At 43.1% G+C, this 12655-nt stretch overlaps 1 protein-coding gene across 1 annotated transcript in view; it reads right to left on the bottom strand.

Moving 5' to 3' along the window:
• The window catches only part of Gucy2c (guanylate cyclase 2C), a 112361-nt gene that overhangs the window by 31784 nt on the left and 67922 nt on the right, over positions 1-12655 (bottom strand). Inside the window, exons 14-19 of the mRNA XM_029557656.1 lie at positions 11156-11218; positions 10440-10511; positions 9204-9308; positions 6159-6245; positions 3990-4122; positions 405-685 (exon numbers count right to left, since the gene is read on the bottom strand). Coding sequence (XP_029413516.1) covers positions 405-685; positions 3990-4122; positions 6159-6245; positions 9204-9308; positions 10440-10511; positions 11156-11218 — 741 coding nt within the window. The remainder of the gene's footprint in view (positions 1-404; positions 686-3989; positions 4123-6158; positions 6246-9203; positions 9309-10439; positions 10512-11155; positions 11219-12655) is intronic.

The raw sequence follows: 12655 nt of genomic DNA, 5'->3' as shown, positions 1-12655 counted from the left end.
ATAATAATGGCCAGTAAATGAAGACTGGATGATGAAATAAAGTGTTTCTCCCAATAGAATGTGATGAGAAATGCAGCTCTTCTCTCAGTAAGAACTAATATATGTGTGTTGCTAGAGCTGTCTAGTTTCAATGTTAAGAAGGCTTCTTGCCTTACTATAACTCTGAAGGAACAGGAGAAATTTCAGGAAGGATTCTTGGCTTTAGTTTTTTTGAGACAAGGTCTCATGCAGACCAGGCTCTCTTTAAACAGGTTATGAAGCTGAGGATGGCCTTAGACACCTGATCCTCCTGTCTCCACCTTCCATATGTTGGGATTACAGATGTGCAGCATGGCAGCCAGTAAGTAAAGATTCTGGAGCACTAATACTGACTGCGGTACCTGGCAGAGACTCTAACACTCAACCCTTCCATCCTTGTAAGATGTGCAGTGGGGCCAAAAAGTCATTACTCCTGCTGATAAGAGGCGTGGGATGTGGTCCCAAGATCTGAGTCCAGAATGCAGATTGTCTGGCTCCCCCATGAGCCCTGGAGGCGGCTCTGATTTACCATTCTGGTCCCGGCAGCTAAGGGTGTAGAAAGTTTCCCTCCGCAGGATGATCTCTTGGGCAATGATCCCAAAGCTGTACACGTCTCCTTTCTGAGAGATGTTGGCTCGGCGCAGGTGCTCTGGAGCAGTCCACAGGTCTGTGCACAAGACATTGACATAGCAAAGTTTGTGGGGGTGTGATAGCTGTGGGTCTCCAACATGCTTTTCATTTTTTACATTTAATTTACTTATTTATTGGGGGGCAGCATGCCACTGTGTGCATGTGGAGGTCAGAGGACGACTTGCAGGAGTCAGTTTTCTCCTTCCACCATGTGGGGTCCAGGGAACCAACTCGGGTCATCAGGCTTGGCGGCGAGCACCTTGACCTGCTGAGTCATATTACTGGTCCTCCAACATTCTTTTTTATTTATTTTTTTTCTCCTTTTTTCAGCACTGGGCATGAAACGCAGGGCCTTACATATGCTAGGCAAGCACTCTCACAATGAGCTATACCCCAGCCCCTTGCTTTTCTCATTTGTACACACCCACTGTGAGTACAGGGTCCTAAACTTCTGAGGACTTTATGCTAATGCTGGTGTGAGGTGGTAGAACATACACCTTTTCAGTCAACCAGGAAATTCTAGGATGTCAGTAAGGTCATATGTTCTCCAACACTGCAAGGATCATGGTTCTGAAAACCCTCAAGGTCTACCTAGATAGAATAGGGTCTGGGGGATCGTGGGTGCTCCCTGACTCTATGTTAAGTGAATGAAATAGAATATGAAATGCTGAGGAATTCATTTTTAATAATTTTTATGGTTCAGAGAAACTCAGTGCTTTTTATATGATAGCAGACCCTTTACCAATGAGCTATATACACACCTGGCTCAAGGGTGGTGAATTTACTACGTTACGGGACATGAACCTATGAAAGTTTTATGAGCAAGTAAATATAAATTAAACACCAAATTATATTATAAATATATTTTATTTAAATTATAACTTATTATTTATATTTTAAAGTTATTTATACCTTTAAATATATAGTTATGGTTTAAAGATGAATTGCTGCCCCAAACAGTTCATGCATTAAAGACTTGGTGTCTGGCTGGTGGCAGTGTTTTGGAAGCTTTTGGAAAATTTAGATGAGGCCTAGCTAACTAGGGGGCTGGGTGTGTATCTGCGGGGCTGGATCTGGCTCCAGCCACTTTCTGTTTCCTTCTCTGTTCCCTGGCTGCAGTGAGGTAAACAGCTTCAGCCTCTATACCCTCCGACCACCATGATATTCAGCTTCTGCCCAGGCCCGAAGGAACAGAGCCAACCAGTCATCGGACTAAAGTGTCTGAAACCATGAGCCAAGATAAATCTGATCCCATTGTGACAGCAATGAAAACCATGACAAATGCAGTTGCTAAGAGAAGACAGAGACCCCACATGTAGCAAAGACTTTCATTGATGTTTTCCAGGTGTGCCTCCAGGCCAGCTGCTGCCCACAGAGGTGTTTGCTTTTTTCCCATAGTATTCAAGCATGCAGTTTATTCACATTTTACTATGTTCCTGTCACTCTCTAATGCTTTGTCTCGTCCACTTCACACGAGTGAAATGTCCTGTTTCCTGTGTCCTGCATTCAGATCCTAAGCATTCTTGCATTTTACATGTCATATTCAGTGATTCTAGGGAAACACAGTTCGTTTTCTTTTAACAACCCTTGGGAAGCTCCAGGTTCACCTAGCTCCTGGTAAACTTTAGAGATTCCTGTCTCCAGCAGTCTCAATGGACAGCAGGCTCGCCAATATGTTTATGATGCTATATGCTTTCTTTGTTCGGATCGTCGTCCAAAAGCATATCGCCTTTCTGAATTCCTGTCTTATGGATGATTGCAACTTGTGATTTATATATTATATGACTGATTCTAAAGTTTTGAGGTCCCTGAAGTAACAATCTATTTATGATGAAACTTCAAGTAACAGTTCCACAGGCTCAACTGGAGAATTGAAGGAGGTTGGGGTTTGACCTGCAGTGCATCTGATTAATGTCATGTGAGTTGTCTGGTCAAAGACAACTTTCCCTTGCATTTTGGACCAACTTGGCACCCAGCAGGTCTTCAAGGAGAACTCACTGGGGGCTGGGGAGATGGCTCAGAAGGTAAATCACTTGCTGTGCAAGCATAATGACCTGAGTTCATGTCTCCAAAACCCATGTAAATGCTGGGTAAATGTGATCGCTCACCTGTCATTTCAGTGCTTGGAGACAAGGGATCTCCAGAGCAAGCTGGCTAGCCAGACTAGCCTTATCGATGAGCTCTGGGCTCAATTTAGAGACCCTACCTTGATGAATGAAGTGGAGAGTGATCAAGGAAGGACTCTCAACATCTGCCTCAGGCTTCCACATGAATGGGCACACATATGGACGTGTGCCCATACATATGCAAATACTCAAACATACATATTACACAAGTATGCATATTCAAGGGCGGGGGAAGAACCCTTTGGGTTGAATCCAGTATCATAAACTTCACATGATTGTGGAAGTAGAGGCCAAACTGCAATTTTTCTTCCACTAAAGAAAAACAAGAGGATTGTAAAGCAGAATTGCAATTAAGAGTTTACTTTGGGGATTTCATAATATGTTGAGATAACATGAGCTCTAGATTTCTGAGGCTATTTAACTGTGACTTGTAGTAAGGAAAGAAGGAGAAATGCTACATCTTCATGTACACTTTGTGACCCTCACAACCCTGAAAATAATAAGACTCTATCTCACAAATAAGATTTTTTTATTTGTTATTTTTCACTATTTTTAAATTTTTGTGTGTGTATTAGTGTATTGCCTACACATATGCAAGTGCAACTGTGTCCTGCAATGCCTGTGGAGGCCAGAAGAGGGCATCAGATTCCCCTGGAAATGGAGTTATGAAGCGTTGTTAGCTGCTCTGTGGGTGCTGAGAATGGAACCTGGGTCCTCTGCAAGAGCAGACAGTGCTCTTAACCACTGAACCATCGCTCAGCACCCAGCCCAAATCATTCTATCATAGATAATTGGATGATGATGGTGGGAAATGTGCATCCTACTTTGTGTTCTGTCTTCTTGGGTAAAACTCCAACCTCCCCAAGCCTCACTTCTGTCCTCTACAAAGGAAAAGAGTTAAACTAGATGATTTCAAAGGCCTCTTCCTGCTTCAACATCCACAGATCCGTAAGTTGAGGCTTTACGCTGTTTTACTTGCCTCAGGAGACACACAGCTAAATACTGAAGACAACATCCACAGAAGCCATCTATTTAACTTAAAAAACATTCATTGACTGACAGAGAGGAGATGAACCAGAATGTCACCTCCTGAGGCTCTAGGTGCTAATTCTGTGGGCAGCATCATTGTGTTCCAAACACTCTGTGTGAGTCGGATAGAGAATTTTAAAAGAAAATTTTAAAAAAGGTACTAGTAAAATTTTCATCCTTACAGACCTTTTTTGGGTGGTAAAATGGAATTGCACCCAAAATCTGTGATCTTCACCACCATCCTGCTGTCCACCACGCAGTTGGTAGATTTCAGACGCCCATGGACTTCAATCTTGCTGGAGTGGAGATATGACATCCCCTGTGATTTTTTTAGGAAAACAAAGAGATATGACACACTTTGGCTGACAGAGCATTTGAAAGAAAGAAGTGACATTTCAAAGTCATTCAGCTCACAAGTAGCCATGCAAGCCCCAGCAATTGCCTATACACTGTGAAGTGTATTTGGATAACAGGGTAAAAAGGAAGTTGTCTAAAACTCTACTTAAATAGCTGTATATAATACAAGACACAGTGCTTTGTAAGTGTGCATGTTTGTATATGTGTGTTCATACAGGTAACCAAGTGTGTGTGTGGTGTGGAGGCAGAAGTCAGGGTGAGCCTTGGGTGCCATTCCTCAAGTGCCAGATACCCACCTTGGTTTTTTTCTTAATTTTGTGTTTCATTTATTATTATTGTGTGTGTATGGTATATGGGTGTGGGCACATGTGTGGCATGGCTTATATGTGTAGGTCTAAGGACACCTTTCAAGAATTGGTTCTCTCCTCCCACTGTGAACTCAGATTGTCAGGTTTGTGCACACGTTTTCACCCACTAAGCCACCCAGCTTGCCCCCTCACCTTGGTTTTTGAGACGGTGTCTCTCATTGGGACCTGGGGTTTGCCAACTAGCCTGGCCAGTTGGCCAGCAAGCCCCAGGAATCTGCCTGTCTCTACCTCCCAATTTTGGGTTTGCTTGTATGCATCGCCACGCCTGACCTTTTTTTCTTTCTCTCTCTCTTTTTTTTTTTTTCCATGAACTCAGGTCCTCGTGCTTGCTTGGCAAGCATTTCACCTACTGAACCATTCTGCCAGCCCTGTTTTTGTTGTTTAAATGTTTTCATTTGCTAATTATTTGGTCTGTGAAACAGAAATACTTCACTACTGGTCTTTTGAAGGGGGGGGGAGTCTAACTTTGGTGTGTGTGCTGCCTTCTGGTGGTCATAGGTGTAATAGCAGAAGTGTTTCAGCTTGGCTCGTGTGGCGAACAGGCTGTATGTAATACTGACATTTTCACATTTTCTCTAGCTGCTTTGTACCTGATGTGACGTTTAGATGACTTTTAATTTTTTATTTATTTTTATTTTATGTGTTGAGTGTTTTGCTTGTATGTATGTAGGTGGACCTGTGCATGGAATGCCCATGGAGGTCAGAAGAAGGAGTCGGATTCCCCTGAAACTGGAGTCACAGATGTTTGTTAGCCACCATACGGGTGCTGGGAACTGAACCCAGGTCCTCTGTAAGAGCAGCCAGTGCTCTTAATTGCTGAGCCATCTCTCCAGTCCTAACTCTTAGATCATTAGACTGTACAAAACAGTTCAAACTCAGGACTGACTTCTTCATTCTGAATCAAGGCCCTGCTTACAGCAGTCTATTACAATCTATTATGGTCTTCTTCATTCTGAAGTGAGGCCCTGCTACTGCAGTCTATTTCCTTCTTTCATATTATGTCTGACAGTTTTCATACTCAAATTTATTAACAGCTCAGGGCAAAACAGTTGTTTGTACTTAGTATTTTCTTTTATAGACTTGAGGATTCCATTGTCTCCCTCAATGTTGTATATGATTTTTAGTTTGAACAAATCTATGAAAATATGTTTCCACACCTAGAGTACAAAGATACTCTAATGGGGGCTGGAGAGATGGCTCAGTGGTTAAGAGCACTGACTTCTCTTGCAGAGGACCTGGATTTGATTCCTGGTACCCACATGGTGGCTAAGAGCCATCTTTAACTCCAGTTTCGGGGGAATCTGACACCCTCTTCTGACCTCCATGGCATTGCACAACATGGGTGCACTCACATACATGCAGGCAATACACTCATACACATAAAAAATTTTTAAAGTAAAATAAAAAAGATACCATAATAATAAGAAATACAACCAATATATATTGAACATTTTAATGTATAGGCTTTGTGCTAAGCACACACATTATTTCACAGAAGTCCTCACCTACGATGTCACTGTTATCATTTCACAGGTGAATCTGACACACGACGTCCAATAATTTGCTGTACCTGTTTTCCTAAGTTTAATTTTCACAAGTGTGTTTGTGTGTGTGTTCATAGGTCTCTTACCTTAGCAATGTCATATAAGACAGAGATCTTAAACTCCCAATCCATGAATGTACCATCAGGGTAGGAGATGGTGTCGTTTAAAACTTCCTGAATAGGAGGAAAAAGACAAGAAGGGAGGTGAAATGTTGCAAGGGAAGAGTGTGGAGAGACTATTAGGGCTTCTAATCAGGCAGAAGAAAGCAAAACTCCTTCACCCTCAATACATATCGCTGTGGGCTGTCTGCAGAGAAACAATCTGAGAAATATGTTAGGCAATTTTATTGTGTGGGTATCATAGATGCTCTCATACGATCCCAGGGCAGAGAGCCTTCCAAGTATCTAGGTCACATAAGTAAGTGTGAGCATGACAGAGATGCTGAGTGCAAAGTGATCCCCCGCCCCCGCACATACACACACTCCATGGTCTATTGCTCCTAGAGCCACGATGGGCAAAATAACATGAGATTAAATCAAGCACAATCAAAATGACTTGGGAGTCTGACACAGGAGGATTTCTATGAGTTTGTGGTCAGCCTGGGTTACATAATGAGACCTGTCTCTAAAAAAGAAAGAAAAATGAGATGTATCAGGCTGCTGGTTAATATAACATAGTTCATCAGTAAAGTTTTTTTTTTAGGTTTTTTTTTTTTTTTTTGGTCTTTTTGAGACAGGGTCTCCCTGTAGACCTAGCTGGCCTGGAATTCACTATGTAGACCAGGCTGGACTTGAACTCACTGAGATCTGCCTACTTCTGTGTCCCAAGTGTTGGGATTAAAGGCATGTGCCACCAGGGCTGGCTAAATGTTTTTATAAATAGAAATATGCTCTGAAACAGTGTTAAAGTTCACAGCATAGTAATCTAAAATAACAGTAAAGCATATGGTATAGTAGACACATAAGCTAGCATAGTCAGAGCTCTTGAGTGTCTTCATCAAATATGTGCTATCCTTAAAAGGCAGAGACAGGAGGATCTGAGTTCAAGGACACCCTGGGCTACATAGTGAGTTTGAGGTCAGCCTGGGCTCCATGAGACCCTGTCCCAAAAAACCCAAACATGCAATTAAAACAGTGATACAACAGGCAGAACAAATGCTTTGCTAACCTCAGCATCCCCAAGAAGCACAGCAGTGCATTGTGACCCCACCAGGTGACAGGAGTTGTCAGCTCTGCTACACACCCATGGAGCCACTCTCATATCTACAGCCTGTTGTGGCCTTTGGTATGTGACTCTTTCTTTTCTTGTGCCTTCTGACAACTGAACCCATGTTTCATCCGTTTTTAAACTTTTTTCTTTTCTGTTTTTTTTTTTTTTTTTACCTTGAGACAAGGTCTCCCTTTGTAGCCCAGGCTGACTTGGAACCCCCATGTCAGCTCTTCACAGGGACTAGTTTCTTTTCTGTTTTTGTCCTTTCTTGCTTCTGCTTTCTTGCTTCTGCCTCTTGAGTGAAGGGATGACAGACATGTGCCACCATGCCCAGGTGGACTAATGTTTTTAAACAAGGAATTGTTTCATTAGAACTATGTCTTATTTCTCAGTGTCAATGGTTTCCATTGGCTTAGTTGCTCTAGGTTTTCTTTAAGTTGGTTAAGATCTCTGGATTTTTGTGGAACCATAAGAACGAGACTTTTGAACTAATTTAACATAATTGATGGTTCTTGTAAAGATACTGGGGTGGGGATGGTTTAGTTAAACACATAACTGTTTTCACTATAACTCTGAACAGAGCCCTAACTGATAACAATAATTTCTTTGTTTAAAAATAGTTTATTTATTTTATTTTTATTTTTTATGTGGAAGAGTATATTGCTTGTACGTGTGTAAGTGCACCCATGTCGTGCAATGCCTGTGAAGATCAGAAGGTGTTGGATCCCCTGGAACCGGAGTTACAGATGGTTGTTAGCCAACATGTGGGTTCTGAAAATTAAACCCGGGCTCCCTGCAAGAGCAGCCAGTGCTCTTAACTGCTGAGCCATCTCTCCAGCCCTGTTATGTTTGTTGTTACTGTTGTTTAACATTTATTTATTTATTGGAGAGAGAAGGCATGCCACAGTGCACATGTGGAGGTCAGAGAAGCTTGTGGGAGTTGGTTCTCTCCTTCCATCCTGTGGGCTCCAGGGATTGAACTCCGGCTGTCGGGCTTGGTGGCAAGCACCTTTACCCACTGAGCCATCTCACTGGCCCCAAGAAGCACTGATTCTGAATGAAGTCCAAGGGAAGGGGATCATGTATCCAGTTCCAGTTCATGTCTATTTTGTATAAGTGTTATAGTCCCTTCTTTGCTGTCAAAGCATGCTGATAAGTTACATGGCCACCCTGTACAAAGGTGTCTGAAAGACTAAAAGCTTTAGGTAGGGCACATGCCCAGACACTGTTCAAAGTGAGGGTGCATATTGCAGTCTTGTCTCGGTTCCTTCCTCTTCTTGCCTTTTCCAAGTCCTATTCCTGATACCCCACACTGATCTTTGCATGCAAACTATGTCTGCCCTTCTAAAGTACTCAGTGACTTGAGATTCTTGGCTTAATGCTTGCTTCTTCCATAAATTTGAGAATTTGACTCAACTTTGTCCTGGTTCCTCTTTTTGCTTTGGATCTGTTCATACAGAATCCCTGAGCCCACCAGGCATCTCCTGGGTCACCAGCTCCTCATGAGGGAGAGAGGGGTAGGAAGTCAGGTGGGGGCAGAGGTAGGACTTAGCAACAGGTCTTCAGATGTTTATTCAGTGCTGTCTTAACAACCATCTGTTGTACTTTTAATTCAAAAGCAAGTATCCACATAAAGTAAAATATGTCTCAAAGGAATCACTCATTTTTCCCCTTCTTTTCTCTAATTTTCCCCTAAATCTGCATTCTTTTCGTGAATATCCTTTGGCTTGCTTGTGAGGATGTAATAGGATTGAGTGATACAGTCTGATTACTCTAGGTCTAGACACATACACACCACCTTTTCCTGATACCTCCCTAACGTACTTTCATTGGGTCAACATTGCCAAAGGTCTACTGGATACCTTTTTCTTTTGCATACAGGTGGATCACTTAGGAAACTGAAAGTGACTGAGGTTTCTTACCCGAAGGGATCCTCTCTCACAGTATTCAATCACCCCAAAGATCCTGGTGTCCAGCTTCACGGTGCCATAGAACTTGGTCAGGTTGTAGTAGTCAGACTGCAACAGCTAGGAAAACACATGTTTACAGAGCAAATTGGCTTGGAAGGGGTGACATTGTTGAGAGTGATGTGCCAGAGGAGTGAGCTCCATTTGAGGTCTTTGGGAAGAAGTATGGCTTGTGGTAAACTGAAAGCCTGTCCCCACTTCTTACTATATACATCCCCTTACTCAACAGCCTTTTCTTTACCAGCAAGAGAACTTGAATAAAAACTCTGGCAACTTTCAAACAGTATCAGGGGTAGAACATCCTAGCAGATTTCTAAGCTGTTTTCTACCATCAAGCCTTCCTTTTCAGTATCTCTTGGTAGAATTGGCAACCAAAAGAACATCAGAGGCTAGAGAGAGGGCTAGAGAGCAGTTAAGAAAGCTTGCTGCTCTCGTATACGAGACTTAAGTTCAGTTCCCAGCACCCACATCAGTAACTCATGACAGCCTGTAACTGCAGCTCCAGGGGATCCAATGCCCTCTTCTGGCCTCTACAGGCACTTGCACACACATGTGGCATACACACACACACACACACACACACACACACACACACATACACACACAAATAAATAACAAATAAAACCCATTTATAAAAAAAGCAGAGTTGTCTTCCTCTTTGTTTGAAGTTTTCTCTGTCAGCATCTGCAATGGCACTGCTGGGGGGGCTCAATATTGGGGGGAAATGGAATGAGGCTAATTCTGAAGAGTCAGAAGCATGGGGCACATACCTTGTTTAATTCTATCTTCTGTTTCTCGGTGAAGTTGCCATCACTGTGCTTAAGATCTTTGAGGATCACTTTCTGCCAAGATCAATTGAGGTACACAATGTTATAGGAGTGTTCTGCTTCCTGTCGACAAACGGTCTCACCAACCAAGGGAGCCACAGGGGTGGACACCCCTCTCTTCTCTCTCTCTCTCTCTCTCTCTCTCTCTCTCTCTCTCTCACACACACACACACACACACACACACACACATACACACACAAATAAATAACAAATAAAACCCATTTATAAAAAAAGCAGAGTTGTCTTCCTCTTTGTTTGAAGTTTTCTCTGTCAGCATCTGCAATGGCACTGCTGGGGGGGCTCAATATTGGGGGGAAATGGAATGAGGCTAATTCTGAAGAGTCAGAAGCATGGGGCACATACCTTGTTTAATTCTATCTTCTGTTTCTCGGTGAAGTTGCCATCACTGTGCTTAAGATCTTTGAGGATCACTTTCTGCCAAGATCAATTGAGGTACACAATGTTATAGGAGTGTTCTGCTTCCTGTCGACAAACGGTCTCACCAACCAAGGGAGCCACAGGGGTGGACTGTAGTCTAAGTCTTCGTATGTATATTATAGAAATTTGTTTGCATACTCTAGTACCTTGAACCTTTCTGGAGCAGTGACCACATCTGATTAATGTTTATATTCATGATGTTTAGTTAGTACTTTGGCTATTATAGGCTTGGGTTCAAATGTTTCTTGTAGAATGACCAGGAAAGGAAGAAAGGAAGGTGGGAAGAAGAGAGGGAAGAAAGGTAGCAAAGAGAGAAGGACAGAAGGAAGGACAGAAGGAAGGATGGAAGCAGCCCTCACTCATGAGAGTCTCAGGAATGAACCACAGTGAAAGGGCGACCCTGAGTGATTGAATCTCTCTCCTACTTCCCCTTCCTTCCTGTTCTCCACTCCTCAAATACTGTGTTTGTCCTTCCATGGCCCCAGAGCTGTGGCTTTTGTAGCCCTCTGTGTCTGTGTGAAGTTCCAGGAATGGTCCCCTGCAGAACCTGGGCACCCTACCATTGCACTCCGAAGGCTAGGGGCTGGGGCACCGACAGCTCAGAAGGCCCCCCATGTACACCGTGGGGAGACCACACTCACCTTTTTGTCATATTTGCACTGGCGGAGTCTCTGGATTGTATCTCGCCTCTTGTCATCATCAATCTGGTACAAGAAAAGATAAATTATTGCAGAAGGCTTTGCATTTCCTTCCAGCCAAGGACTGAGTGTGTCTGCCATGTGCTCAACAGCATGCTGGGACAAGTCAATGACTTCATTCCTAGTACTTGCCATCTCTTCCCATGTGTCTAACCACCATAATGCTTACTTCTGGGGTTTCCTCCCTCTATCTTGTGGCTCTACTTCTGCTTCATGACCCCTTTATTCCCCCTCCCATTGGGCATCATCACCTACAGTGACTGGCATTTGCTCCTGAAGAAGAATGCTAGACAAGCTCTCTGAGCATTTGAGTTGCAAATTTATGTCTAAAGGCCCAAGAGAGATGCAAATGAGGTGCTGGGGACAGATGTCTTTGGGGAGAGGTTCCATCAGCTCTGGGTTTGACTTAGCATTGCCAGATAGGGTGATTTCTCAAAAGCAGCTTGTAATATGAATCTTTATATGCTATTCTGTGATTTTGTATGTTGGCAATTGATTTGAAAAATGTGGGGTTGGAAAGATAGCTCAGTGGTTAAGAGCACTGGCTGCTCTTGCAGAGGACCTGGGTTCGATTCCCAACATCCACATGGCAGCTAACAACTGTCTATATTCCAGGGGATCTAATGCCCTCTTCTGACCTCCATGGGAATTGCATGACATGGGTGCATTTACATACATGCAGGCAATGCACTCATACACATAAAATAAAAATAACAAATAAAAGTTAAATATTGAACAACACACACATACACACGTGCACATGCATGCACACACACGCACACTCCTGTAGGCTAGAGGTGACTCTTGTTATACCAGTTACCAACTTCTGGTCTAAACATGGAGAAAAAGTTGGAACTAACTTAGAGTGTGTTATTATCCTTGTTAAAGTTTGCAAGGCTGTCTGTGAAATAACATGATCAAGTTCCAAGCATGATGCCTTCAACAATGCACATTAATAAATGTTGAAATGGCCCAAGGCCTGGATATAAAGTCCTCAAACAACAAAGCTCTTAAGTTGATTTTCAGGAACTAGCTTTCCAGACTGTACTTTAGCAGGAGCCAGCCTCTCTGGGCAATCACTTTTAACCTCACAGTCTCAAATTTCCCAAGAAGAACAAGACAGCCCAGCACCCCCCAAAGGAAACTGAGACCAGTAAAGAGGCACCGTGTCCAGTTACTCCTGCACAAAAGAACCCTAAGCTCAACCTTATCATCCAGTCAGCAAGCAGTGTCTGTCCTCTCCCCACAAATTCACCTGCTAAACCCATAGACAAGTGATTTGAACAGATAGCTCCTGGCTTCCTGGCAGGTCTGCCTGCATAGAACAAAGTCTTTCCTTTCTGCAAAATCCTGGTGCTGTAGCAGTAGCTTCTAAGTGCAGCAGGCAACAAGCTCTTGCTCAGTGTCAATAGCTACATTGCCTCCTCCTCCCCCTCCTCCTCC

Source organism: Nannospalax galili, unplaced genomic scaffold, assembly GCF_000622305.1.
Source record: "Nannospalax galili isolate Female #2095 unplaced genomic scaffold, S.galili_v1.0 scaffold208, whole genome shotgun sequence".
Taxonomy (NCBI): domain Eukaryota; kingdom Metazoa; phylum Chordata; class Mammalia; order Rodentia; family Spalacidae; genus Nannospalax; species Nannospalax galili.
Note: the sequence above shows the minus strand (reverse complement) of the source record. Positions and strands in the feature narration are given on the sequence as shown.